The sequence below is a fragment of the Mus caroli genome, chromosome 10 (genome assembly GCF_900094665.2).
Source record: "Mus caroli chromosome 10, CAROLI_EIJ_v1.1, whole genome shotgun sequence".
Taxonomy (NCBI): domain Eukaryota; kingdom Metazoa; phylum Chordata; class Mammalia; order Rodentia; family Muridae; genus Mus; species Mus caroli.
Window position 1 is genome coordinate 80,206,915 of NC_034579.1, and position 26,922 is coordinate 80,233,836.

General features: G+C 46.0%; 2 protein-coding genes across 6 annotated transcripts in view; one reads left to right on the forward strand and one right to left on the reverse strand.

Moving 5' to 3' along the window:
- The window catches only part of Timp3 (TIMP metallopeptidase inhibitor 3), a 49,727-nt gene extending 33,873 nt beyond the window's left edge, over positions 1-15,854 (forward strand). The window contains exons 2-5 of the mRNA XM_021173744.1: positions 4,750-4,832; positions 10,269-10,380; positions 10,905-11,026; positions 12,060-15,854. Of these exons, the coding sequence (XP_021029403.1) occupies positions 4,750-4,832; positions 10,269-10,380; positions 10,905-11,026; positions 12,060-12,257 (515 nt within the window). The 3' untranslated portion in view covers positions 12,258-15,854. The remainder of the gene's footprint in view (positions 1-4,749; positions 4,833-10,268; positions 10,381-10,904; positions 11,027-12,059) is intronic.
- Positions 1-26,922, reverse strand: part of Syn3 (synapsin III) — a 437,574-nt gene that overhangs the window by 268,832 nt on the left and 141,820 nt on the right. For 4 of the 5 annotated variants that reach the window (XM_021173742.2, XM_029482726.1, XM_029482727.1 and 1 more), the window contains exons 5-6: positions 20,675-20,831; positions 17,884-17,973 (exon numbers count right to left, since the gene is read on the reverse strand). In XM_021173742.2, coding sequence (XP_021029401.1) covers positions 17,884-17,973; positions 20,675-20,831 — 247 coding nt within the window. Of the gene's footprint in view, positions 1-8,401; positions 8,483-17,883; positions 17,974-20,674; positions 20,832-26,922 lie in introns of those variants that run through there. The other variant, XM_029482728.1, reaches the window with a different exon arrangement.

Consider the following 26,922-nt stretch of genomic DNA (forward strand, 5'->3'; position numbering starts at 1 on the left):
GAGAGAGAGAGAGAGAGAGAGAGAGAGAGAGAGAGAGAGAGAGAGAGAGAGAGAGAGAGAGAGAGAGAGAGAGAATGAATGTGAAGGGTAGCCTCAAGATTGGGGACATATCAGGCATCCCCCATCTAAGTATAAGACTTCTCTAGACCCACTAGGGTTGACAATGGGTGCAGGGTTCAGTTAGGAACTGTTCTGCAAAGATTCAATGGCAGTCTTCTTTCTTGTGGGGGGGGGCCCTCCACAATAGTATGCAAATCTGCTCAGTAGGTACTAATAACAGGTACAGTGATTCCCACCTCCCAGCATCACCCCAGTGGGAGCACAGTGAAATGTGCACACAGCACTTGGCACACAAGCCATGGTCTGTCAGTGGCAGTTGCTAAAGATACATCCTAGCTTTTTTCCTTCACTGTTCTTACAGATGCAATGCAAAGAGATCCAGGAACTGCTGACCAGTGGGGTGGGCAGCTAGAGGGGCAAGGGATCCTTGCTCTGTCCTTCTTGGTCAGGCTTACACAGAGTCCTGTCTACCCATGAGTTTCTACATCTTTAGGGCAGAACCAGCCATGTGACTCTTAAGAGAGGCTATATGGAATGGGATGGCTATTGGTGGGAGCCTGAGATAGGGGATCTCCATTAACTTGAGGGTCTTTGTTCCACAAAGCAGCCAGACCAGCAGCCCCACTGCTCCTCCTTCCAGCCGTTCAGTAGGAAAACCTATCCATTAGGTCAGGGGGACAAAGGTCTGTGTTTGATTGATGGTGGTTAGATTGGTGGAGCAGGGTGGAAGGTTGTAGGGAGAGACATGGGCCAGGTCCAGGGTGTCTTGTCCTACTCCAAATCCGTTGATTAACAGCAGATGTGGGACTCCTAGAGATAGACCAGTGGTCTGCTTGCCCTGGAACTATTACTGTTTAAAGCTTGTGCTGCAGGGGTCCCATTGCTAGTGAAAGGGAGTGGGGAACGAGGACAATAACAATCTTATCGGCTTGTAGAGCTGTATTCTGTCTGCCTTGGTTTTGCAAACAGTAACCAACCTTCCCAGAATGTATTACAAGGAAGAAATGGGCTCTAAAGAGATGTGCTTTCATGCTTACTTCCACAGATCTCTGATATATTTGAAAACTCCACATATATTTATTATGGCTCTGTGAGCCACTTCCCAGGCACCCACAGCCTGCTCTTTTCCTTTTTGTGGTCTGTAGATTGAGCCCAGAAGCCTTCTGGGTAAGGCTTCCATCATCCTTCTACATCCCCAGCTTCCAGTCTAGTCGGTTTCTTCTTAGGAACTTTTAAGTTGAAATTTTATTGACTCCTTAATTAATCTCTTCCTGTCCCTTGTAGTCTCCATGCCCTCAGAAGCAGAGAAGACAGCAGAGAGCCTTGGAAGCCTCGTTGGCTGAGTCAGGCCGGGCCTCCTCCAGCACTTAGGTCTCTTGGTTATTCGGTTTTCTGGTGCTATACTCCACCTTGTCTCCCTCTTAGGCTGCAGTCTGTGCGAGCAGGAAATGGGGCTTTTGTTTCTTGCTATCGCCCCTACCAAGCATTCATGCTTCCAGACACCAGTATAGGCCAGGCCAGGCTACCTCAGCTGCTGGAGAACATGGGGTGAAGAGTGTATGGCCACTCTCTAGCAGGAATGAAGAGAACCTGTGTCTGGCCTGGTCCATGTCAAAGCTGTCATTTGAGGGTAGAGAGAGTGGTTAGATGCTCCATCAGCTCCAAGTTGGGAAGCCATGTCTTCTGTCGCTGTTGAAGTCTTGCAGACCGCCCCTCCCCTTCAACCTTCTTGTTCACTGTGACCCCTGCCTGGGCCACTGATTGCCTCTGGGGAAAACCTTACTGCCAAATAGAAAAGTACAACATAACACGCATCCAAGTTGCACAGGACAAACTAAAGTAAACGAAGTTATAATAATTCAGGAGGCAAATGGGTGGATTTGGGGCCGGCAAGTAATTTAACTCTATCTGGGAGCAAAGAATGCTGTTTAATTTTAGGTTAGCTTCAAGAGGTTTTGTTTTTATAGAGAAAACATTGATGTGGCCTCTACCCTGGGCTGTCTCTGCTTCCGCATCCATCTCTTTCGCCCGTGGATACCATCTTGTCTGGCAGGTCACACTAGGTCACTGTTGGGCTCTCTGTAGCGACAAGGTGGGATACGGATGGTGCAGGAGGTGCCTCGATCTCAAGGCCTCATGCACACTTGTCCTGGTCACCGCCTGTGTGCTCCCACATCTTTCCCTGTGATTTTTTTAAACAAGGTATTTATATATGAGCTTTCCCTCACTTCCTTCCCAGCCAGGAATCTCTCCTCTACCCTAATCTCAGGGAAGGTTGACAGGTCTTAGCTGACAGGGCTTATGGGTGGGCAGATATCAAATGAGGTTCTGGTGGTGGTAGCAATGAGCTAAGATGTACTGTGTGGGGGGTAGATCCCATGATGCTCTTGGTCTTTGTTCTCAGCTCTCACAGCAACTTCCTGAGGATGCCTATCATCACTCTAATTAGATGCATTAGGAAACTAAGGACCAGAGAGTTTCAGACATCCCCTGTGGCCACACAGTGCTAGGATCTGACTCCTGCCAAGCTCAGGTCTTCATGGTGTTTCTCCACTATTCATAAGCACGTCACTTGCAATCCATGTAAGTGGCATTGGGCCAAGAAAGCCAGAGAGATCTAAGGGGAAAGAGCTGTGGTGAGGCCACACAGCGATGGTGGGATCTGAATGCTGATGTAACTCCCTGAGCACAAAAAAAAAAAAAAAAAAAAAAAAAAAAAAAAAAAAAAACCAAAAACCAAAAAACAAAAAAAACCCCGCAGTGTGTTTTCTCTAAACTGTTCCCAGATGAAAAGGTTCCAAGCTCAGGCCATTTCAGGGTAAGAAAAGATTTGGCTGACCTTATGGGCAGAAGCTTCCAGAAGTACCCAGACTTACAGGGCAGGCTTGCTTAAGAAATTTTATGCCCAAATCAAGGTGAGCTTGTTACAAGCCAGAAAAGGCCAGATGCTGCCATTTAAAAAAATCTCTCTTAACCTTTTCCTCCTTAGGCAAAGCCTTACTCTCCAGTTTACTTTCTGGGCAAATGAAGCAGGTGAACGCAAGTCACTTTAGTCCCTTGAGAATCACTTGTCATGTCCAGGTGGATCTGCTTTCGGCCCAGCAGTTGGGCTAGTCCAATGTGCCTCTAAGGGTAGGGTAGATGAAAGAGTCTCTGGGAACTCTGGGAAGATGACTACTGATGGTCTTGCAACGGGTTCACAAAAAAAAAAAAAAAAAAAGGAAGCAGGACCTTGGAGAGATTGTTCTGGCGCCCTGTCAATGTCTGGCTTTTACAGCAGAGCTGGAAACAGCCATTCACCCACTCTTAACTCGAACTGTATCAGCTCCGGTGCTGGCTTTGCCTGTGCGCCTTGTGTTGCCAGAAGGGAAAAAATGGTCTAGGAGTTAGTTGTCCATGAATTTAACTTCAGACTTCATGTCTGACCACAAAAGTGGGATTCAGGCTCAGTAAAGAAACCTCTGGGGAGGGGGGGGCGCGACTTGGTCCCTCATGAAGATGTTTTTAAATCAAAAATATGAGTCAAAAATTTAGAAGCAGTATGGGATATCTACAAAGGGAAAGAATAAGGGATCTAGCAGAATAAAAGTCTCTCTCTCTCTCTCTCTCTCTCTCTCTCTCTCTCTCTCTCTCTCTGTGTGTGTGTGTAATGCCCTTTTACATCCATAAAGGGTATTCTATTCTATGTTTACTCAAAAAGTGGGTTGGAATGAGGTGTGTGTTTGCTCCATGTCTGAAGGAACTTGGGAACATCAATAGCACCTTAGAGCTAGAGAGTTTGGCTCAAAGCCAGTAAAAACGCCTCCATTCTGCAAAGTCCTAGCAGGAGAGCTTCAGCTGCCCACTGTCCCCCCACCCCCCCTGCAGCAGCTCCTGCCTCTTATGAGTTCCTAGAATTAGGCGATCTCCCCCACATACACACATGATGATGCCTTACCCTTTTCAATACCTGATTGACTGCTCTGAGCTGCTCACTTAAAAGAACTCTAAAGACGACTTCGGAGGGAAGGGGTGTCTTTTACAAACCGTCTAGCAGAGACAGAAGGAATAGTGCCTTAACCATCTCAGTCAGTTCCTTTTCATTGATGAAAAAAGTCTCACTAGGGAGTGCCAGATGTTGCCAATTCTCTGCATGTCTGGAGACAACATACATTGTTCATGTGTGGGGGGCGCAATTGAGAAAGTAAGTGATGACTAATGCTGGTGAGTATGGTAGGTGCGTATTGAGTGTGCTTGTTGCAGGGACCCTTCCATCTCTGGTGCTAAGGATGATGACTCTAATAGCAATTATCTAATGAAGCTATGTCAAAGGTGAAGGGTAGGCTTCATCGGCTTCGTTTCACCTAATTGCTTCAGTTTAGAGAATATGGACTACTGCTAATTTTGTTTTAGGGATAGGAAGCCAGTATTAAACTTTCCTATGTATCTTGGATGGAGACCACTCATTAGGCCCCCTGAGACCTTGCAAGTTGCTGTCCTTGCAAGTCCTTGCTTAGTGCTGTGCATGCTGGGACAGTCAGAATGCTGACTTGTGATGGAAAGAGAGCTGGTGCTCATCACATCACTGTGGAAGAGTCAGGACACAAAGAGCCCCTGATGAGACAGGGGATCAGTAAGAAAGAGATGCCCCATCCAGGTGTGGTTCAGGCCTTCCTAAACCCCTCCCTCTCTTTCTTGCTCTTTCTACAGTGATCCGGGCCAAAGTGGTGGGAAAGAAGCTGGTGAAGGAGGGGCCCTTTGGCACTCTGGTCTACACTATTAAGCAGATGAAGGTGAGTGACATCATCACTGGCCACAGGAGGGATTTGGAGTGGGGGGAGGGGTGTTGCCAGAAGAGTCGTGGCCAAGGGAAGCCAAGTGGTTAGAACTGGAATGTGTGTTTGCTCAGTGTAGAATCCCCCAGTGAGCTCCAGGGAGCTGCTAAGGCAGCAGGAAGACATGGTGGCTGCTTGCTCCAAAGCCTGCACAGGTAAAGTTCTTGTTAGGAAGCTGAGCCTTGGAATCAGGAACCAGACAGCAATAGCTTTGTTACCCGATGACTGTGATGATTGTGAGACCCCAGTCCAGTCACTGCTCTTCTTCGGCCTGTCTAACATCTCTAAGATCCTCGTATTGGACCACATGGTCCCCAAGAGCCCTTCTGAGGCAAGCCATGCTGCACCCCACAGAGCCAGTGCAAGCACTAAGGCTATGTGGGAGGTGTCCATTCCTCCAGTCTTTACAGAGATTGAGTGTTGAGCATAGTTATTCTCTATATCCCAGCTCTGCTTATCTTCCTGCATTGGAGTTCATTAGGAATATTTGCTAAACATTCACATCAGCAGACTGTTGGCCAGCCCATTAAGGTTTCTAATCCTTCCTGGGAAGTCTACCATAAGGAAAACACTGAAAACCTATGTCCTGGTCTTGTTGCTACTCTTCAAAGCCCATTGACCTTGGCCTAGTGCTTTCCCAGGCCACAGTGATGGTAATCTGTTGGTGGCATGGGTTTGGGCTTAGCACCCTATACGCACTCATTATTCAGGCATCCTAACTAGTAGTGTCCTTTCGGAGCAGGAGCCAGTAGTAGTAGCTGCTGAAAGAATGTCCTTCCTTTTGCCTAAGTGGTATTAAGGGCTGGTGCTTCAGCTTGAATAACTCAGCTGCTCCTCTACCCCTGTGTCTTTTAAGTGCCTGGCTATATGCAGATCTCCGTGTTTGCAGCCTGTAAATCCACGAGGCAGTTTGCCACTTTAGGATTAGAGTTATATGAGGGGAGAAGAGACATGCACTGACTAGTCACAACTCCAAGACAGTCCATATGAATTGCCTGCCCTTGTACTCGTTGGTGATCCTTGCAGCTTCGAACATTGAGGTGGGGGTGTTTCTGACACGTCCAGAACTTGGAGAATGCTTCCCATCGGATGAAAGAGATAGAGGCGAGACCCACAGGTCTGAAAAATCCTCAGAGGAGACCAGTGTTGAGGCCCAGGTTGGACTTGTCTTGGGAGTGAGGGGTGACTCACTCCTGGGTGGAGCCCAGCTATCCCAGAGGCTGACCTTCAGGCCTCTTTATTCCCTGCTGAGGTCTGTGGCTAGATGCACTAATTCTGAGGAACCTGTTGCTCTGGCTTCAATTCTGGAAACAGTCCCAGGCTCTTGGTTATGTAATGTTCAGAGTCAGCCCTGGCCAATTGCCCTTGGCTGCCTGAGCTTGGTCATGAGAGCAGCTCATGTCTTCAGACAGCCGGGAGGCCAGCAGTGGGTGGAGGTGGGAAGCCAGGAGAGTATTCAGGACCCCAAGCCCTATTTTGCAACCTCTGGTGATGGGGAAAGGAGAGCGAGAGCTTCTGACCATAGTAGAGGCCCCTCCCCTGCCTACAGTGCAGCAACCTCCATTGTCAAACACTTCCAGGTTACTGTAGAGAAATCAATCGCTGGGAGGCAGGAATTCCTAAACTGGCTTGCTTTCCTTCCTGCCTTCAGGGCTTGGGAGCCCAGTTACCAGAGGCCTTGCTGTCAGCAGAATGTCCCTGGTTGTTGTCACACCCACTAGTGGGAGTTGTTTGGAGGCTACATAACTTTCACCCACCAGCCTGCCAGCAGCCACTCCCAGGCTAGCCTGCTCAGACTCTCTGTTCACTGTTCTTCAGCTGGGTTCATGGTATCAGGGTGATAGGGTGTTCGATATAGTCATCTCTCACTTATTCCTGATTAGGTTCAATGGGAAATGGTACGGTCAGAGTCATGCATTTTAATTAAGGGCAGATGAGAGTCTCAAGTTGAGGCATTAGGGGACCTTCCCTGAGCATATGTGGCTTTTGATGTGCAGCCTGCCAAAGGTGTAACAGGAGTTTCTTGGAGGCGGGAAGCTTGTACAAGCTGGTGAGGTGGACACGACTCCCCAAATCGCCCTGCTATTTGGCTTTCCTCATTAGCCATAGCTAATGTCTTTCATTCATTTTGGTTCCCTTCCCAGTCTTGTGCTATGACGCACAAAACCTGCCAATGCCTTTTTATCTAGAGGGACCATCTGCTTGCAAGCCAGAGCAGGTACTGGATAGGAATTTGAGTCTGTCCATTCACCCCAGTCCTCTTCAGCCCCTCTGTGCTTAGCACTGATTGGGCTGTAAGATGGGAAGAAAAGGATACGCTCGTCACAATTATTAGATGACTTTAGTAAGCAACATTTATTGAGCATATTCTATGCCCCAAAGTGATCTGCTAAGTCTTTGTATAAATTAGCCTCATGCCACGTTTGTCAAACAGCCTCATATTTATCTTCTTAGTGGTGAGGGCACAAACACTTGAGAGTTATGTAACAGGCAAGAGTTTAGGGCTAGAAACTGGCAAACTATAGGGTTTTTACTACCTGGTCTTGGAGGACAAGGAGATTAACAAAGTATGGAGCCTGCAGGCAGACTACTCATTTCTGCCCACTGTGGGGGCTCCCCTCACCTGCTTACGTTGAGTTCCCTCAGAGGGACTTAAAGGCCAGGATGGGTTTGCTGGTATGTGATCTGACAGGTGTGCAACCTGCAAAGGGTGTATCAGAAGTATATTCAACTGCTGAGGCTGGCACTGGTCCCTAGGAGGTCTGTTACAGTGGATTAGGCTACTCCAGAGGGTCTGATATGGAAGCTGGACAATCTGGGAGCAGGACTGGAGGAACTCGGAGAACAGAGAACATGAGAAAGTCAGGGTGTCTGACCTCTAAAGACAGACACATGGTCTTCCTTCCTTCTCTCAGGCATGCCTTAAGTGCACACAGACCCCACAGTGAGTGTGTGTGTGTGTGTGTGTGTGTTGGGGGTACAGGAGGCTTTAAGGACATTTCAGGAGCTTATTGTAAACCCTGACTTAGAGATTAGCTGGGATTGAGTTGTGGTGCAAAGGTGGAAGTTTCCAGAAATGGCCTCTGTCATTTGTGGGGGCCTTATCTCCCATCAGGACCATGGGAAAGCAGTTTGTTTTGCCAGGGGCTATTGTTTGTGCAGCGTAGACAAGCTTTCAGGCAGGCTGCAAGGGACAGCACGTGGGGGACATTATGTCCCAGTTGATCCCAGGAGGATCCCAGGGGAACATGTGCCGGTCATGCGCTTTGCTTGTCCTAACTGGGGGCAATTGGAATGTGCTGGGCCCTTTCCTTAGTGGTTTGTGGAAGCAAACGAGCATCGGCAGGATTTCCTCCAGCTGCAGGACCCCTTGACCTTCAGGCCTCAGGAAGCCATTGTCGTCCAATGCCTGAGACTCTTATGGTGCAAGATTCTTATCGAGCCCTTGCTGAGACCTACTGTGTTGTCGTCCACTAAACACTTAGTGGAAATATTTACCAAAACCTGAAACAGCATGAACAGTTTACCTGGTGCGGAAGTCAGGGTGTCTTGTTCTTTGCAGGCCATGGTGATGGTGCTGCACACATCAGGAATCTGAACTGTGTTTCCTGTGGAGTCAGATGGGTATCACCCAGCAGCAAGCACATCATCATTCTGGTCTGCTCCCCCATAGTGGAACGGAACCCCCACATTCTGTTACTTGTTCTGTTGCAAAGCCCCCAAGGTAGCAGAAGGGTCCAGAAGGTGTCTAAGCCCCCAGGACAGTACACTCTGTAAACGAGCAGAGGCCTGCCTCTCTAGATTGTGAACAGACAGCCTCGTGCCCTGTAGACCACCTGACTCTGCTAGCCACCTGCCTGTGAGAAGATGAGGACAAGCAAGATGGTAATAACAACAGCAGCAGCAGCAACAAAACAAAACTCAGCCCATCAGGTTTTACCTAGCTGGGTATTTGTGAGGCACCAATGGGGTACGCTGGCTTGTATTAATGACCTGCGTAACTAATAACGCATGCTAAGGAATTGTTCTACTGCAAAGCTCTTAGCATAGGCCTAGTGACAACCAGATATTCAAAGCCCTTAGAGAGGTAAGGATCAGGCCAGGCCTCAGTGTCCCCCCTCCACCTTCCCTCTTCCCTGTCTCACAGATGACAGCGTGGCCTCAGTAGATCAGGGCTTGTGTAGCACACAGGGACTCATTCTAGAGTCACAGAATGTGCTCAGTCTCTGTTAAAGTCACACGGCCAGGTATTCCGGTCACGTTGTGACACGAGTCCCACAAAAGCTAGAGATGGGAGAAGCCCTAGGTCTTAAGCTTCAAAGACTGCAAGGAGAGATAGAGACAGATGACCGTTAAGACCACAGACTATGCGTTATCTGGCTTGGACTTTGTGCCCCACTGTTTACCAACTGTGTGACTATAGACAAGCCTCTAAGCCTGTCTAAGGTTCAGGCCTGGACCTTGTAAAGTGAGACCAAGGCTCTTTCCTGCCTTTAAGGTCCTGGGCATTCGGTGGCTAGATATTTTAGCAGTAACCTACCTGCAGTGCCACTAACCCTGGGCACATATAACCCTGTAGCCAAGGCTGTTCTACTTGTCATTGGAAGGTTACCAACATCCCGGCTCTGTGTCTGCTCTCCTGCCACGGTGTCTTTGACACGTTGTCAAGGAAACATATTGTCTTGTGCCTCAAATGTTTCCAAGAGGTGTAGCCACTCCACTCAGTCATGTTGCAGATGAATTTTACATGGTTTAACCTAGTAATATTGATATCCTTAATTAAGAAGTTTTGCTTTGGGGGAGGGGGGTGGGGGCGGGAGGGCTTTACCTTGAGCAAAGAAACTCAGTGCCACAGCAGAAGCTCAGAAAAAATAAGAACTTAAGATAATGCCTGGCCCGAGTTCACTCTCCTCTAGCCAAATGGAATTTACATTAGTGCCCCCATTGGAAAAAAATGGAGTTCTCAGTACCCACTCTCAGGGCCCTTGTGAGGATCCTGTGAGTAAGAACGTTGCTGCATACACCAGCCTATCACTGAGATGGCATGTGAAGGCCAGCTGGCTGGCTGGCTGGCTGGCCCCTTGAACTTGCATAGATCCCTGGGTGCTTTTCATAGTAGATGCCTTGAATCTGTGATGTGCAGATGTGTAGGTAGAGGAGTGGGGTGCAGCAGGTGGGTAGAACATGAATATGGCTGGATAGGAAGAAACCATCCTGGCCCAGGGAAAAGACTAGATGGCCTCCTGCGGTGTTCAGGAAACCCTGTGGTGACAGGTTCATAGCCTGCCACTCTCCGGCTGCATAGGGGGACCAGAGACACTACAGAACACTACACAGCAGCATGCAGATTGGACACTGGGCTCTCTCTCATGATCATGTTTCTTTTGCCCACAGATGTACCGAGGCTTTAGTAAGATGCCCCACGTGCAGTACATTCACACGGAAGCCTCTGAAAGTCTTTGTGGCCTCAAGCTAGAAGTCAACAAATACCAGTACCTGCTGACAGGTAAGTGTCCGCAGGAGCACTGAGACACACTCCTTTGCTCTGGGGTGGTCTGTCTGCCGAAGCTTGAGTCAGTGACATCCAGAGGGTTGCAGACACCTGGCTCCTCAGGTTAAGGGTCTGGCTTGCTTACTCACTCCTGCCTGGCAGCCTTGACTCCATTGTGCATCTGGTTGTGTCCTGATCTCATGGTATCTCAGCTTTAACCTAGGTAGAAATAGGTTGCCTCTTCGACAGCTCTTGGCAGTTGATCCATTAGGTTTGTCTTGTATGACAATCTGATCTTTAGGCTGTCATTGTAGTAATGACAACACATAAAACCCTAAGGAATTCTCAGACCCGATGCATTTGAGGCCTTCAGCAGAGTGCCTGCTATCTCAAGCTCCATTATCAGTCTGGAAAACAGGGCCAGAATTCACATCTAAAGGTGTTGGGGAAGGTGTCTCAAACCCAGGGCCAGTGCCTGCCCCCTGGCAGTTGAGAGGTCTAACAGAATGCCTGCCCCCTTGCCTCCTATTCTCCTCCAGGGCGCGTGTATGAAGGCAAGATGTACACAGGACTGTGCAACTTTGTGGAGAGGTGGGACCACCTCACACTGTCCCAGCGCAAGGGCCTCAATTACCGCTACCACCTGGGTTGCAATTGCAAGGTGAGTTCTAGGGGAGGGTGCCAATCTGGAAGCTTTGGTTCCTGCTAGCTGGGGCAAACAGCCTGTTGGGTGGTGCAGGGGTGGTAAGGAATGCTGCCCTGGGGCAAGGCAGCCAGGAAAGCTCTGAAGAACGCCTTTGTTTGGTTCTGTATTCGCTGCCTGCATGGTGCCTACTTGGTAGCTGCTGGGTTGCGAGGGCTCTTCAACCTCCCCACCCCTCCCTGCTGCTCTTCAAGGCCAATGACAGGTACAAGAACTTTCAGTGGAGGGTTCTGCCAAGCTGTTGTGAGTGGGTTCACTCTGACAGCTGACTCAAACAGGTCTAGTACCTTCCCCATACACAAGGTAACGAGAAGGAACTGAATCACTTTCTCCCCCAATCCTCATAATAACCTCATGTGTTCTCAATCACTATCATTCCATTGTAGAAGAAATCAAGGCATCAGAGATCTTTGTCTATGATCCTGGGTTATATAGCTTGTTGAGTCTGATTTCCAACCCAGGGCAGTTGAACTCTAAAATCTATGCCTTTATTGTTTACTTATTTTTTACTTATATGAGTACACTGCAGCCACTCTTCAGACACACACCATTAAGAGTGCATCAGATCCCATTACAGATGGTTGTGGCTCACCATGTGGTTGCTAGGAATTGAATTCAGGCCCTCTGGAAGAGCAGTCAGTTTTCTTAACCACTAAGCCATCTCTCCAGTTTTGCCTTTATTGTTTTAATTCCTTCATTTCCTACAACAGTGGTGGTTTCCTCTTCCCACATCTAATCTGAGACTCAAAAGCTGTGTGACCTGGAATGAGCTGTTTAACCTTTCTAAGAGTCTCTATTCATCTATAGAGGGGATTTAGAAGTGTACCAAAAGTTTAGAGACAGTATGCCTGGTGCCCAGTAGACACTCAATGGGAGCTTGTAGCTAGTGTTATTATTCTGGTAGCATTAAAGGGCAGGAACCCCCAGGTTTGAATTCAGGGAGGGCCTAACATGGTGCAGTCCCCTAACTGCGGCTTGTGTGTCATTACAGATCAAGTCCTGCTATTACTTGCCTTGTTTTGTGACCTCCAAGAATGAGTGTCTCTGGACCGACATGCTCTCCAATTTTGGGTACCCTGGCTATCAGTCCAAACACTACGCCTGCATCCGGCAGAAGGGTGGCTACTGCAGCTGGTACCGAGGATGGGCTCCCCCAGACAAGAGCATCAGCAACGCCACAGACCCCTGAACTCAGACCTGCCCCTCCTCACCTCCTTCCCATCCCGCCGAGCGTCCCAGACACTAACTCTTCCCAGATGATGACAATGAAATTAGTGCCTGTTTTCTTGCAAATTTAGCACTGGGGACACTTAAAGTCTCTGCTGTCTATGGAGTTGATTTGGAAATACCATCCTGGCCCCGCCCCTACCCCTTCTTTTTGGTTTTGACATCACCCATTTCCAACTGGGGATCTCTGGTGCCAAGCCAGAAAGAACGAGGCATGTATACACCTCTTCTTCATGATATATAATCTATATTTTTTTAGGAAAACAGAAATTGAAAAATCTATCCCATTGGGGCATTTAATAGCGACTCTCCTTTCTTCTTCCTCTGTTGACCACATCCTAGACCCAGTTCCATATACACTTCTTCATCCCAGTACACAGGAAGCATGGATAAGGAAGTTGGCAGAAGTCCAACTGTTTCCCAATCAGTCAAAAGCAGCAAGCAGACAGACGCCAGGTATTTGAAAGCTCTTCTACACAGAGGATATACAAATGTATGTCTGGGTCAGACAGTCTGTCTATGTGTGCATGTCAGAGGGAGAGAAGAGACAGACTGTAGGAGTAGGTCTCACAGTTGCCCAGCCCTATGATACTTGGGTTGACCCCATGTTTCAGATCCTGGAACAAGCATCCAAGAGTAACAGAACTTTCTGAGCTGGCAAAGGCTTAAACATCTGCCTGGGTTCAGCAGGCAACCTGCCCGTCTACAGAAAACTCAAAGGGCTGAGATGAATGTCTTTCCTCTCGTGCCTCCCATGAGACAGTCTCCTGGGAATTCTTGGGGAAGTTTGGCTGGAAGCTTGCCAACTGTAAGTTGGAGAAACACACACCTGACACTATCCACAGATATAGTCAAGTAGATTTGGATAGAGAATAGAGAATACTATTTCCAAAGTAGTGTTTAGCTCATCTAGGGGGATGTGTTTATATATACATTTGCATATACCTATGGGGGATTATGAGCTAATTTTTTTTATAGGACACAGAATTCTATTCAATGCTGTTAAATATGCAAATAGTTTAATCTTTTTTTCTTTTGTTGTTTGATGGGAAATTGTGACATTCCAAGTTGACTTTTTTTTTTAATCTGAATTAAAATTTGAAACTCTGACCACACTCAGTACCCTACTGTCCCTACAACTGGGGTTATCTGACCATTCATCTCCCTTCTTTGTTCTGCTTTCTGTTTGGGGTGCCCTTCACTTAATTGCCTTACTGGCTGGCTGACGGCAGGGGAGTGTGAGTGTTAGGTTAGGGCCTTCTCATGAAAGGGGCAGTTGCACAGTGGAATGACTCCTCTCCTGGATCTGGGGACAGCATACACTTCTTCCCCAGCTCAGTAATGGGTGAAGTCTCCTCCGGAGGTGGTCATCTCATAGAATGAACATGGTTGGTTACTGAGGGAGCCAGGCTCTGCCGTCCAACTGTGGGCCTTTTGTTGTGTTGTATTTTTGTTTTTAAATAAAAGTACAGTATAAATTTTCCTATTAAATAAGATTATTTTAAGTTTTAGTATCAACATTGCAATGCCAATAGTAGGTGAGAGTGTATTGCACAGAGTTGGAGATAGTAAGGTGGTGACATTTAACACAGTTACTCTCTGTCTTTTTTCAGATTATGGGTATTTATCCTCTATTAGTATCATATCGTTTTCATTCCACTTTAGGAAACACAGTTACCAATTGAGAGAGAGAGAGAGAGAGAAAGAGAGAGAGAGAGAGAGAGAACAAGTTCTAGTCTGTCCCCACCCCACACATACCACTGCTTTGTCCAGGTGTTTGATAGAAGAGCAGGGCAGGAAGACAGTTCAGGAGATGGGTGTCAAGTTTTCTCTTGGCTGATTTCATTCCCTTGCATCTTTCCCCTGTGCTGACAGGGGTCAGTAGGCACAACCATGTCCATGGTGTGCCGAGAGAAGGAGCTGAGGTCAGCAAGCCAGTGGTTCTTAAGAGCTGAACCTCTGGCTTACTGTTGGAAGTTTTCTGTTTCAACCTCAGAGTTTCCTAATATGGCGCTCCTGATCTATCTTACTCAAGTGCCCTCCCATATGTATACCCCAACATCTTTACCATCTCAATCCAGCATCTGGCCATTCTCAATCCATGGTAATCACCTCCCTTTTACATGGACAGACTTGAGGTGAGGCCTCAGTATGAGGCACCTGAAGATAAAACCAATGGGCAGAACCAACAGCCCCAGTCGGCTTTTGAGGTCTTGGTGAGAAGTACTGGGCACGAAAGGGTCTTGTGTAAAGCTACATCATCGGAGAGCGGTTTTTGAGCTTTCAATAAGCTATAGCTTTGTTTATTTCACCTGTTCACTTACTGTATAATTTAAAGTCATTTATGTAGCTGAGACACTTTGATACTTCAATTATATCGTGAATGTTTTATTTTGCTAAATCATGTGCCATGTGTAGGCTGTTGTGTGTACACTGTGTCTAAGAGAAGAAGAAAAGAAAAAAAAAAAAGAAACCCACATGCCATTTTTTTTCTGATTCAAATTCTACAGTAGAATGGAGGGCAGAATTACTGGGACACAATCACCACTCAGCTAGAATGGAGATTCAAGGAAATGGAAGGTACTAGAAACAGACTCCTCCAGCCTCCTCCCCATAGAATCCTAAGGGTGGGAAAGAGAAGAAGAAAAAAAGCAAAAACAAAACAAAACAGAAATCAAAAGTACACTCGTGTTCTTGTCCTGTATCAACTATCCCTAGGTCATCTGCCACCCACTTTCCAAGACCTTTCTCCTACTCAACCAGGAAGTCATGGTTTCTGCAGTCCAGAGCCATGGCAACTGAGATTCTAAGCTCTCTTTGTCTCATCCAGGCATCTTTTCTGCCTCCCAACCAAGGAATTCCTCTGCTCAGGCTCCTCTTGCCCAGGATAGCTCTCTTCTACAGCCAGGATGTGGAGCTTAAGGAGACTCCAGTGTTTACTTTCTCCAGTCCTAGCTCTGCCATATAAACACTGTCTCATGTTGTGCTTCTTAAACTACAAAGGACATAGTGACTTTTGGGGATAGATCTGTCTGGGAGATAATGTGAGTCCAGGAGGCATTACTCTTCCCTGCCTCACATCAAGGTGCCATTCAGGTAGTTGGCTCCCAGCTTCTTAATGATAAAAATATCACTTTAGTATTTGTATCAGAGAAACTTAAAAAAAATAAAGTCTGATGGTAGAAATCCAATGAAATGGGAGAAGGCAGGAGAGAGAGGTCTCAACAGATCTAAGTTGGCTGTTTGGGTTGAGGAGGAGAGGACCCGAGGAAATGACCATGCTCTGGGGACAGGGGTACCTTAGATTCTCTGTCTACTTTTCCTCTAGCAAGCCAGCTGTGCTGAAGCCCAGTAGCGATGAAGAGACACCAGCCAGAGAAAACCCCTCTAGAAGGAATGTATTTGTTGCTAAATTTTGTAGCACTGTTTACAGTTTTCCTCCATGTTATTTATGAATTTTATATTCCGTGAATGTATATTGTCTTGTAATGTTGCATAATGTTCACTTTTTATAGCTGTCCTTTATTCTAAACAGTAAAGTGGTTTTATTTCTATCACATACCTGCTGTCTCTTGCCTTCTTGTGTCCTGTCTTGGGAGGTTATAATTGATATCAGAGAGGATCTTGCAAGCAGATTCTGCCTGTCTTCCCTATAACCTCTGCACACAATCTCCTTCCACCCTTGTCAATAGCTTGGCCCATTTCAATTATGCCCGTTTTTGCAACAGATTTCAGGAGATGTATCCTCAAATCCTTATGCTTGCTAATCCAGCCCTAACTAAACTCCCTCATTCTACTGGCAAGATCCAGTGTTTAAGAGATCTCTATCTAAATCACCAGTGGGTGGTATAATCCTTAGACCTTATTTTCTTCCTGAGAATCCCATGATGGATGACAGAGTGTAAGCTTGCAGGCAGCCATACTTGTCAATGTCAATGCTCTAACTGAAATCCTTAGTGAAGCTCCTAGTTGGCATTGCCATGAATTTCTGAGTCCCTAGGACAGCTGGTGAGCTACCCCCAGTACTCAGTGAGCTCCAGTCCACTGCACTCCACCCATCTAACTGTGAGGCCTCCCTTGCTATTGTCCCAGATTATAGTCTTTGCACCTGTTTGAAAGGTCCTCCACTCTGAGCACCTACCATATGCCAGACACAATGTTATATACACATTTGCACAGACTCTCATCAAACTGCTATATGGCTCTACTACTCTCAAGGAGATTAAATTTTTGTCTAAAATCTAGTCAGTAGATTGGTCTGTGATTAATAATTATCTACGTTGAAGACAAATTCTGAATTTTCTCAGAATATTTACACATGTTCTATAGTCAGATTTTTGTCATTGTTGTAACCAAATGCCAGAAAGAAATGACTTACAGTGGGGACTATTTACTTTGTTTTGGCTCCTGGTTTCAGAAGCTTTGGTTCATTGTATCCAGGAGGTCATGGTAGGGCCAGCAGCATTCATTATTGTAGACCAGAAGTAAAAGAGAATGAGCCCAGCCTTCTTTCATTCCCTTTTATCCCATCTGGGCCCTTCACTCCATAGATGATGCTAAAAGATCCACATTCCAGGTGAGTCTCTCCTGGCTCTGTTAATCCCCTCTGGAAAGTCCCTGACAGATACCCAGAAAGTTCATTACTAATCTGGCTGCTTTCGTTTCAGTTAAATTGATAATTCAGGTTTATCTACACTTACACCATCCAGACATCCTTGATTCTGTGACTGATAGGTTATGGATACAGTAGATAGACAATCAGTGAGAGCCTCTGACTGGCTAGATGGCTCCCACTGAAGCCTGTAGCCCTACCTGACAGTGCCTTCAAAGAGGCCTTTTCAGCTCAGCAGCCAGAGCCTACGATTCTACAATCCAGCCACAGTCTTAAGCTATGGTGAGTACACCCTGAGACACCTACTCCCTTCATGACCAAATTCACTGATCGTGCACCAAATCACATAAACAGATGTAGTAGGCTGAGCCCATGAGCTCAGAATACTTCTACCAAAATTCCAGCTGTGGACACAGAACTCTCCAACTTACTCAGAAAGATATTAATCTTAAACCTTCCAAATAGGTAGTGAAGCCACATACTCCAGCTTGGCCCCAATCGACTCCCAGAGGTACACTCCAAGGAAAGGAAATCGAACATGTAAGCACATTGCTCTTTAATGATCAGCTCAAATAGAGTCACACAGTTTTTATTAAAATTACACTGGAAACCAGGTCCCAGGAAAAGTGCATTGGAGATAACATTTTACCATAAAAATGCCTTTTCCCTTTATACTCCTCCTCTGGTTCAAGGATGCCAGCTCAAGATGTGCCTTGATGTGTTAAGAATTAACAGGGTTTCACAGAATGCCAAGTCCTTTTGTCACTTGTCCTCCTGCCTGATTGATCCTAGAGAACTTGAACCTTCCTCGAGGCTCCTCAAGAAACACTACATATTCCCACAAGCACAGGACATGAAGGCTCTCGTGTGCAGTCCAACCAGGAAGCAAGGCCTGAGCAGCCCAAAGAGACTCAGGAGATAGACATGCAATGTCATTCTGCATTATAAAGAGAAGCAGAACTAAAAAGGCACTCACCATTGGCTTGTGGTTGGGGAAAAATGTTTGTTCCACGAGTGGAAATTTCTCAGGACCCAAGGAATGGAAGATCTTAATGAGCTGAGAAAACTGGGAGAGAAAAAGGAGAGATCATTAGGCAGCTAGGGTTTCCCACTAGGATCCAGGAACCCACTTGAACCTGGCCTTCAAGTGCCTGCCCTGTGCTAAGTTCTAGAATCTGTTGTCCACCACTAGGATTAAAAGACACTCTCCTCGGTTAGATATCACTTTCTCTTTACCCTTTGTGCCTTGCCCCTGACCTAGCAAGTTAGCAGGTAACTGGCTACAGTTAACCACATTTTACAAGCTCTTAACTGCATTCTCAGCCATTTAACACAAGGTCCTTGTCCACAGTACAGTCTTCTGCAAGTCCTGCAATACCTCTGCCTACAATGTCTATCTTTCTAGGTAGGACAGCATTGTAGGCACTTTGTGATATTCACTCTGAATCCAGACTCTCTCATTCAAATTTAAGAATTTATTTCCTGTTATTTACTAGCTATAAGACCTGGAGGAGCAGGGGTCAGTGTAGGTTTCCGAATGTCACTTTCCTAATTTGTACATTACAAAGTTGGGATGTATGGTAATGCTAGTGGGAAGCATGGGGGATTTGGGACATGGAAGAGGCGGGGGGGGCATCAGGAAGGCCCCCTGGACCTATGCTATAAGAGAAAGAAGGGTGTTTTGTGTGGTCAAGGAGACACAGAAGGCCTTCAGTGGCTGCTGTGGCTATAGCCTCAGGTGCAGGGCATGATTAAAAAGCAGGTAAAGCGTGGTCCTTATGAGCTTTAAAAGGATGGACCAAGGGTCTCATTCACTCAAAAGGCAAAGGGAAATGACAGGCAGATACCAAAACAACAGCTCAGACTCTGCAAACAGGTATCTGGTGGGTAGAAGAAGAGCCATGTTTTGCTCTAGAGATGAAAAATCTGAGAGAATTCCTGCTCCGCACTGGGCTCTTGTGCCCAAGTGTGCAGCAGAGCCCAGAGTCTCTCTTGGAGAACTTCAGAAATGTGAGAAAATATGTTTGAGGTTATCACTCATTCTATAGATAAGGAAGTTGCAGTGCAGCTTATAGCTAAGCTCATGGGTTATGGAGAAGAGCAGCAGCACTTGCCGTCAGCTCTATGGGCCTCAGTTTCCTCGCTTGTGCAGTAGAGATACCTGCTTATCAGAATGTGGATATTGGGGCTGAGTACAGGACATAGTGGATGAGAGTGAAGCTGCTGCTATCAAAACCATGGACTGTGTCCTTCTCATGGTAGTCAAACCATAGATTCCATGGGTCTGATGACACAAAGAGACTACAGCCAGGGTGACTGTAGCCATGACTGTGAACATGTATTACATGAACTCAAGTAGTCATTCAACAAATATTGAGTGCCATCCCAGTGTAGTCACAGTCCATGTGTAAGAGGCAACAATTGTCCCCATTTCTCATATGGGTATGCTGTGTACCAACCACCATTACATACACTTTACATGCTCCTACTGAAAACCAGGAAGGACCTATTATTATCATCCTTTTAAAAAAAATAAGGATGCTGAATTTAGAGAGGTGAATGAAATTGCTTGAGGGCACACATTCAATGGAGAAACTTGGCCTTGGGCAATCTAGCTTCAGAGTCTAGAATAATCAGTGCCCTTCTCTCCGAGGTGATGACAGATAGGCAGCCAAACAGGGTCGATAGGCAGGAGAGCTGAGGCATTTCATAGCATTTTCTCTTCACCTCTGAGCTGCCTTTGTCCCTGAGGTATCAAGGTGTGTATCATAGGACTGATAGCACAGTTGTCATATTTGTTAATAGACTGTTCCAGTAGAATAGAAGATCAAGCAGCAGACACTCTGATGTTATCACTCTGTGTGTGTGTGTGTGTGTGTGTGTGTGTGTGTGTGCATTGCTTGTACTAATGGAGATAGATAGTAGCTAAAGGAATGATGTCATTTAGATGCAGACCCATTTGTGGGATAACAAAGTTCAGTTAGGGACACAGAGTGTTTGAAAGAATGGAGGAGGGCTGGTATTTTAGGAAGCCCCTTCATTTTTGATGATGGTTGGATGGAAACCTGAGTAAAGCAAATGAATGGTTGAGACTAGGGAATCCATGGAGAGAAAGCAAGTTGTAAGTTGGAGAAAGAGGGCTTCAGAGTCTGATTTCACCATCCACTAGCCCTAAGACCCCAGGGTTTCTTATCCAGCCTGAAAGTAAGCCTCCTCTCTAGAACAGAGGAATGAAACCATCATCACCTACACTGATAGCATGGGTACCTATCAAGGCTTTCTGGCATTCAGTAAGTGTTTAATAACTTTGAAGAGCAACAATAAGGACATGCTAGAATGTTAGAAACTGGCAATATATGTTTGTTTTTGTTTGAGTCAGGGTCTCACATAGCCTGGCCTGGCTTAGATCTCTTAGTCCAAGTCAGTCCCTGTCTGATCCACCTGCCTCCATCTCCTAAGTGCTGTGATTATAGGTATCCACCACCACATCTGGTTTATGAAGCAGTGGAGACCGAGCCCAGCATTGTATTAACTGAGCTATTCGTCATCAAGATTAATATTCCTGTAGCACAGTCCTGTATCATAATGTGTTACGCATACTATTTGCAAGGCTGCAATTCCCTGAAGAGGCCTGGGGTCAAGTTGTTTGTTCAGTTGTTTAAATAAGTCTCTCCTCCTTGCTGAGGTCCTGCGTTGGGGAAATGGAGCCATTACAGGGCCACCTCATGCTTCCCAGTTCCCTGCAGACGGACTGATCTGTAACCTACCACCCAAGGCTTGCTGCAGAAGTTGTATACGGAGTATAGAGAGTTGACAGCAGGAAGCCCTCCATACTGGAGGCCGATGACCAGGCTCCGGTAGTCCTCAGCCAGGGCCATGCTGTAGGCATGCTGTCGGACCAGGATGAAGTCAGGTTTGAAGGACCTGCCAAGAGAGAGAACAGCAAGGATCTTACACGGCAGTGTAACCAAGACTTTGCTGGTTATAGACCTGACCCTCTGTATCTTGTTACCCAAAGGAGCTCTCAGGTGAGACGGCAGGGGAGGGGAGGACAGAAAGGGCTAGACAAACTCACAGTTACGCAACTACAAACCAAATGAACTGAAAAGAACAGGTACTTTCTTGTGTATGGATTTTAGGCTGTTTCCTAGATTCCCATTTTTTTTTTCTAACTAGGGAAAATGTCTCAAATAACTAGGCAATGGAATAACTTTTTACTACATTCTGAGCAGCATGCAGAATATATGTATTCCCTTATGTATGGATGCTCTCAGCTCCCATTTCTCACAGGTACATCCTAAAATGCAGGAAGATACATATTTTGTTCAAAGAGACCTGCTGGTAAGTAGAAGGGCTAGGTCTATAGCTGTCCACTCTCTGGTACCCAGAATTCCTCCTTGTAGACATCTGACCAAAATGGCCTTGTGGTTTCTAAGTGGCAACCTCTAGAAAGTAGCAAACTACAAGTGTACACGGGTTCATTGTTGGGCTCCTCTGAAGACAAAGTTCTGATAAACGAACAGAGTTGGGAGAGGGCTGGGCTATCCCTTCCACACTTTATAGCTGGAGAGACTGAGAAATTAACTCCCTTGAACCACAAAGCTGTTGAACAGGAAAGTTGCCTTTGAATTCTATCATTGGTTCTCCAGTCTTTATGCTTTTAACACCACATCCTGGCTCTTGGCAGACTTGCCGTGTTCCACTCACACTGTCAAAGGCCAACTTCTTTTTGTGCTCCTTACTTCTAAGACACATGAGAAGACCAGTCTCACAGTGGGCAGAGGGTGGACACTCAACACGGTGCCATTGATCTGTCTGTCTCATCTGGAGTCATATCCTTAACTTCACTGAAGTATTGTCTCTTTAAAATAATTCAAATATAATCTAAAATAACTCTCAGAGGGGAAGGACATGCTCCTTCTGAGGACAGACAAAAAGAACGTGCACAGTGCAGATGTGTCTCAGGTCATACTGACCTTGGCTCTCAACAGATCTCCTAGTGTTTGACACTTCTAGGGCAGGTATGTGAAGGGTAGGTGTGGTGGAGACTACTGTGAACATCATCCACTCCCATCAAAGCAAATGCAAGGGTGTTTTCTGCTAAATGGTCACTCATCTCCACAGGCTACTCAGATCAGACCGTGGCCTGTCTTCAGGAGTCTGACTCACAGTGTGTTTATGGGAATGGTCAGCCTTAGCGGTAGGAATGTTAAAGTTAGAAACTTGGAATGAGAGCAACCAAGATGGGAGGATGAAAGAGGGATCTGAGGGCAATCAGAAGCACTTACTTGCAAGAGAACTGTTTTCTACTTTTATATGATTTACCAAAAGACCCATGGGATGCATGAAGAAGCAAACAAATTGCCAGAGATTTTACAAAATGCAGAGAAAATTCCTAACAATCTTTATATACACATTTTGATCCAACTATTTATTTTACTGTATACAGCATGTAGTCATACACATAATTGATTTCATGCCTTCTATCCATTATGATTCTGGAATTTTTTACATAATGCAATGATAAGAATAGTTCCTCTACGACCAACATACCCCCCCAAAACAAAATTTCTTTTTCCTTTCTTTCTTTTTTCTCTCCTTGTTCCCTCCCTCTCTCCTCCCCCAGAGCCACTCTCCCCATGCTACTCTTGAATTCCCCCTGGAGCCTAGGCTGGCCTTGAACTTGTTTTCCTGACTTAATCTCTCAAGTACCTGGAGTAACAGGCCTGTGACCATCAGGTCTCATAACATTATAGTTTCTTGAACAACGAGTGTTTCAATTTGCCGAGTCACATCCCTCCAAGGATACCGTGGATGTCTCTGTTATTTGACTTTGTATTTTTTAAAATTAACCATCTGATTTGCCTTTCTTGTGTGACTCTGCTCACATCTTTCTCCATTTTAAAAACTGTGGCTCTCCACTCAGCTTCCTCACAGGGCCTCTGTACAATAAGGACACGGCCCTTTTCCTACAAGTGTGGTAAGATAATTTTACTAGGTGCATCTTTTTTTAAGGCACATAAACATGTCTGCCCCACACTTCCCCTGGTTTATCTTATCAGATGTTGCCTTTTGCTTTCACTCTGTTTGCTGTATTGAGAGGCCAGGTAGTCAGGCAGGACCACATCCTGGCTGGGTGGCCTTCCTTGTAGACAATAATGGCAGTGGACTCAGTGTCTTGCCAGGCCTGGGTAAGGCCACCTTGAGGACGCAGTCAGAAGTCTCCTGCTGGCTCTCTTCCTAGCTTCTTTAGATGTGTGAAGAACTCAGAATAGGGACACAGTCAGGAAAATACAGTCAAACCTCACTGCTTAGGCCAGCTTGTAAGGCTAGAATAGTGTTTTAAAGAAAAGATTTTTATTTTTATTTTTATTTATGTGTCTGTGGGGAGTGGAATGGAGACAAGTTGTGTATGTGGAGACAGTGCTCAAAGAGGCCAGAAGAGGGTGATAACGAGAGAGCATGCATAAGAAGGACTGAGTAAACAATAAACATGGGGAGGAAGGGCCATTGGGAAGAGGAAGGAGTTCTTTCTTGTGGTCACAGGGAAGAAATGATGTCTGATGGTCAGGGTTTCCAGGCAACAGTATGTGGCCCTCATAACTGTGGTCTGCTTCATAGTGACACTGGTTCAGTATTTATGGAGGAATATCAGCTCCAACAAGAAAAACGCAAACCCAGGAACTCAAATTGACCTCCCTGACCTCTCAAGATTCTCATATCCAGTGGATGAAGAGTAGTATTTTCGCCCAAATGCTGTACCCGGTCTGGCCAGGCATGTGCTACAGTCTATAGGTGGTCTATAGGTGGAGTCACTACTACATAGAATGCACAGGCTCCTCCCTCTTAAAGCTCCAAGGAATGTACAGAGATTATTGACCAATAGCAAGTAGCTGTTTCCTTTAACCCAGGACCCTTGTTTCTCTGTCCAGCCAGAGGGTGGATGTTCTCCATTTCCTCCAAACATCCAAGCCTCTGGTCCCCAGACATTTCCAAGTACTGAGGTACCACAATAATGGGAACATAATCCCAGATTGAAGAACTGACAGTCCAGGAAGAATCTGTGTATGGAGAGACCAAACAAATATCAAACACATTTTTGCTCAGATAATAGCCAAGTTACAGAATCAGCCTAGGTGTCACCAACAGATGAACGGATAAGGGAGTTTTATTCAGCCATAGACAAGAACGAAATTTAGGTAAATTTGCAGGAACATGGATGTGACCGGAATTATCTTAAGCAAAATAAGCGATACTCAAAAGGACAAATATCAACCATGTGTTTTCTTTAGTTGGAGGATCATAGATTTCACATAGATGCATATAATTATGAGACACGGGAAAGCAGAAGAAAGGTTGTCAGGCTTGGGGAAGATGAATGTGATTACCAGGAAGGGGAGTAAGAGGGAGGGAGTGACTATCCTCAAAAGATGTGCATAGTCATATAAATGTTTGAAGAAATGCCTGTGACATTATGTGAAGGATGTATGAAGGATATATAAAGGATGCATGAAGGATGCATAAAGGATGCATGAAGGATGGATGAAGGATGGATAAAGGATGTATGAAGGATGCATGAAGGATATATGAAGGATGCATGAAGGATGCATGAAAGATGGATGAAGGATGGATGAAGGATGCATGAAGGATATATGAAGGATGCATGAAGGATGGATGAAGGATGTGCATATATATGTGTACAACAAACAGATATAAAATTAAAAACAAACCAAAAAAAGCAAATGCCATGACAAAGGTGTAGACAAGATACTAAGGTGTTCCAGAGAGTGTTCAGCCCAAGGGGCAGGCGTTGGTGGTGCGCACCTTTAATCCCAGGTAGAGGCAGGCAATTTCTGTGAGTTTGAGGCCAGCCATATTTTCTGAGTGAGTTCCATGACAGCCAGGGCTACATGCCTTAAAATTTAAAAAGTGTTCAGTTCTTCCTGGGGCAGGACTGCGTAAATGTGTATAGAAGGGCTTAGATCTTGAAGAAGAAGTGGGATTTCTCTACAGACAGGGATTTAAGGGTTCTCCAGGTAGCAGGAAGAATGCTGTGGGTTTTATTTTATTTGCCAATATCCTTTTTTTTTTCTTTTTTGGCAGGCAGAACTCGTGATTAAATTCCCTCCTATTAGTGAACTGTGTCACTGTGACAGGAACAGATCTTAAGGTTGGGAATCCATGAAGAGTGGCCTCATCAGATTCCCTGGAGTTGCTGTCTATGAATTGTAGAGAAAAGGAGTAGTTAGCTTAGAAGTTAGCTGGTGGAGATCTTTGGGTTTTTTTTGTTTGTTTGTTTGTTTGTTTTTGCTTCTTTTCCCATTTGCTGCAGAACAGATGCCCGTACGGTCTCTTGGTACAGAGACAAAGGCCTTGCCCTTGATTGCCTAGTCCCTGACATCCACAGAGCCTGGCCGAAAGCCACCTTTATCTTCTGAGCCAAGTGAACCATGAGGTCTTCTTTTCTGCCTGGTTTCTATTGATCTGTGTCATTTTTTCATCAATATGGCTTTAACACTGGGACAAAGTGACAAAGTTTGTAACCAATTCTGTGGCTGGAATATAGAGACATATGATGTGGCACCAGAGCTGGGCACTGGTAAAACACTATTGTCATTCCCTTGCTAGCCAATCACTGCTTTCTTCTGTCTCTGCTATCCCGCAGAGTCCAGGTCCTATCCATTTCATGCCTTTGCGGGATCTCTGACAGTCTCACACAAGTTGGTGCTGGAGACTCTCACTGGGGTTCCTTTTATCTTCCTCTTAAACTTTTATATGAGCTCTTGGACCCCAGGTATGTCTTAAAAGTGGCTGCCAGTACTCCAGAGAAATTGAGGATGACAGATAATTAAATGGTAAGGACAGGACAGATGGTACATTGCTGGGGATTACTGAGGGCTTGAGGCAATGTTAAGAGGCAGGGGGCCCAAGACTGAGTCACTCTGAACCACTGGAGAAGTGTCATAATTCCTTCAGCTATGTAAGGTCTTGCAGTAGCAAGAACGGATTCTGGCAGGGGACCTCAGCTAATGAGCAGGAACCTCATTATTCTCAGCTGCTTCAATGAGATTTTGCAACTATTCCTTGTTCTGTAGCTTCTAAGTTGGCAAAAAGGATGATCATGCTGGCTTGGGTCACAGCCTGGTCCATCACATCCATATCTGTTCTTAGCCAGGCCTGGGAAGGCTCCAGACATTGTGATCTATATGCCTGCCAACAGAGAAACTCCAGCTTTTTTATGGACTGTCTCTATACTCCCCAGAACGCTTTCTACTCGGCTTCTATACACATAAGCTTTGGTGTACAATCTAGGGCATAGGAACCCAGGTTGCTGCAAACCAGCAAAAGGGAGGGAGGGAGGGAGATCTGACCATCAGGGCTTTCTCTGTGTTTTAAGGTCATGATAACGCCATCTTGCTGCAAGTATAAATCACAGGAAACGTGCATGCTGTACAGAGGGTGGGGTTGGACCTGCCAGATGGGAAGACTTGAGAATTAGCAATGCTTCCTGAGGACTGCAAGAAATTAGTCCAGGCTCAAAGGAATTAGGTGGCAACCAACCAGAAATCTGGCAAGGAACAGAAAACAGGATACTGGAGCCAGGCTGATGGGGCCCATGGGGAAGCTGCCAGCTACATGCACCAGTGGGAAAGGGACTTGAAGGAGCGAGCATGGGCAGCTTGCTCTCATGAATCTCAGAGCTTTTAAGTACTGAGAGGTTAATAAAAACACAGGCAGGGGCTTTTGGGGGAAGCAGGTTTTGTGTCTCTATTCTCAGGATCATTTTGGGTTCTTCTTTGTTTCATGTCAGAGAACACATCATTGGCTCCATTCTCTTCCTTCGCCCTTTACCCTGGGGCTTCGCCCTATCCTGGGCTGAATCATGTCTCCCCAAAGCATAGGTTAAAGTTCTGATCCCTGTTACCTGGGGTCCTGTTAACTATGAAGGTGAGTTGACATGGAAATAGAGCCTTTGTAGGGTTACTGAGCTAAAAGGTTACATGGTAATGAAATC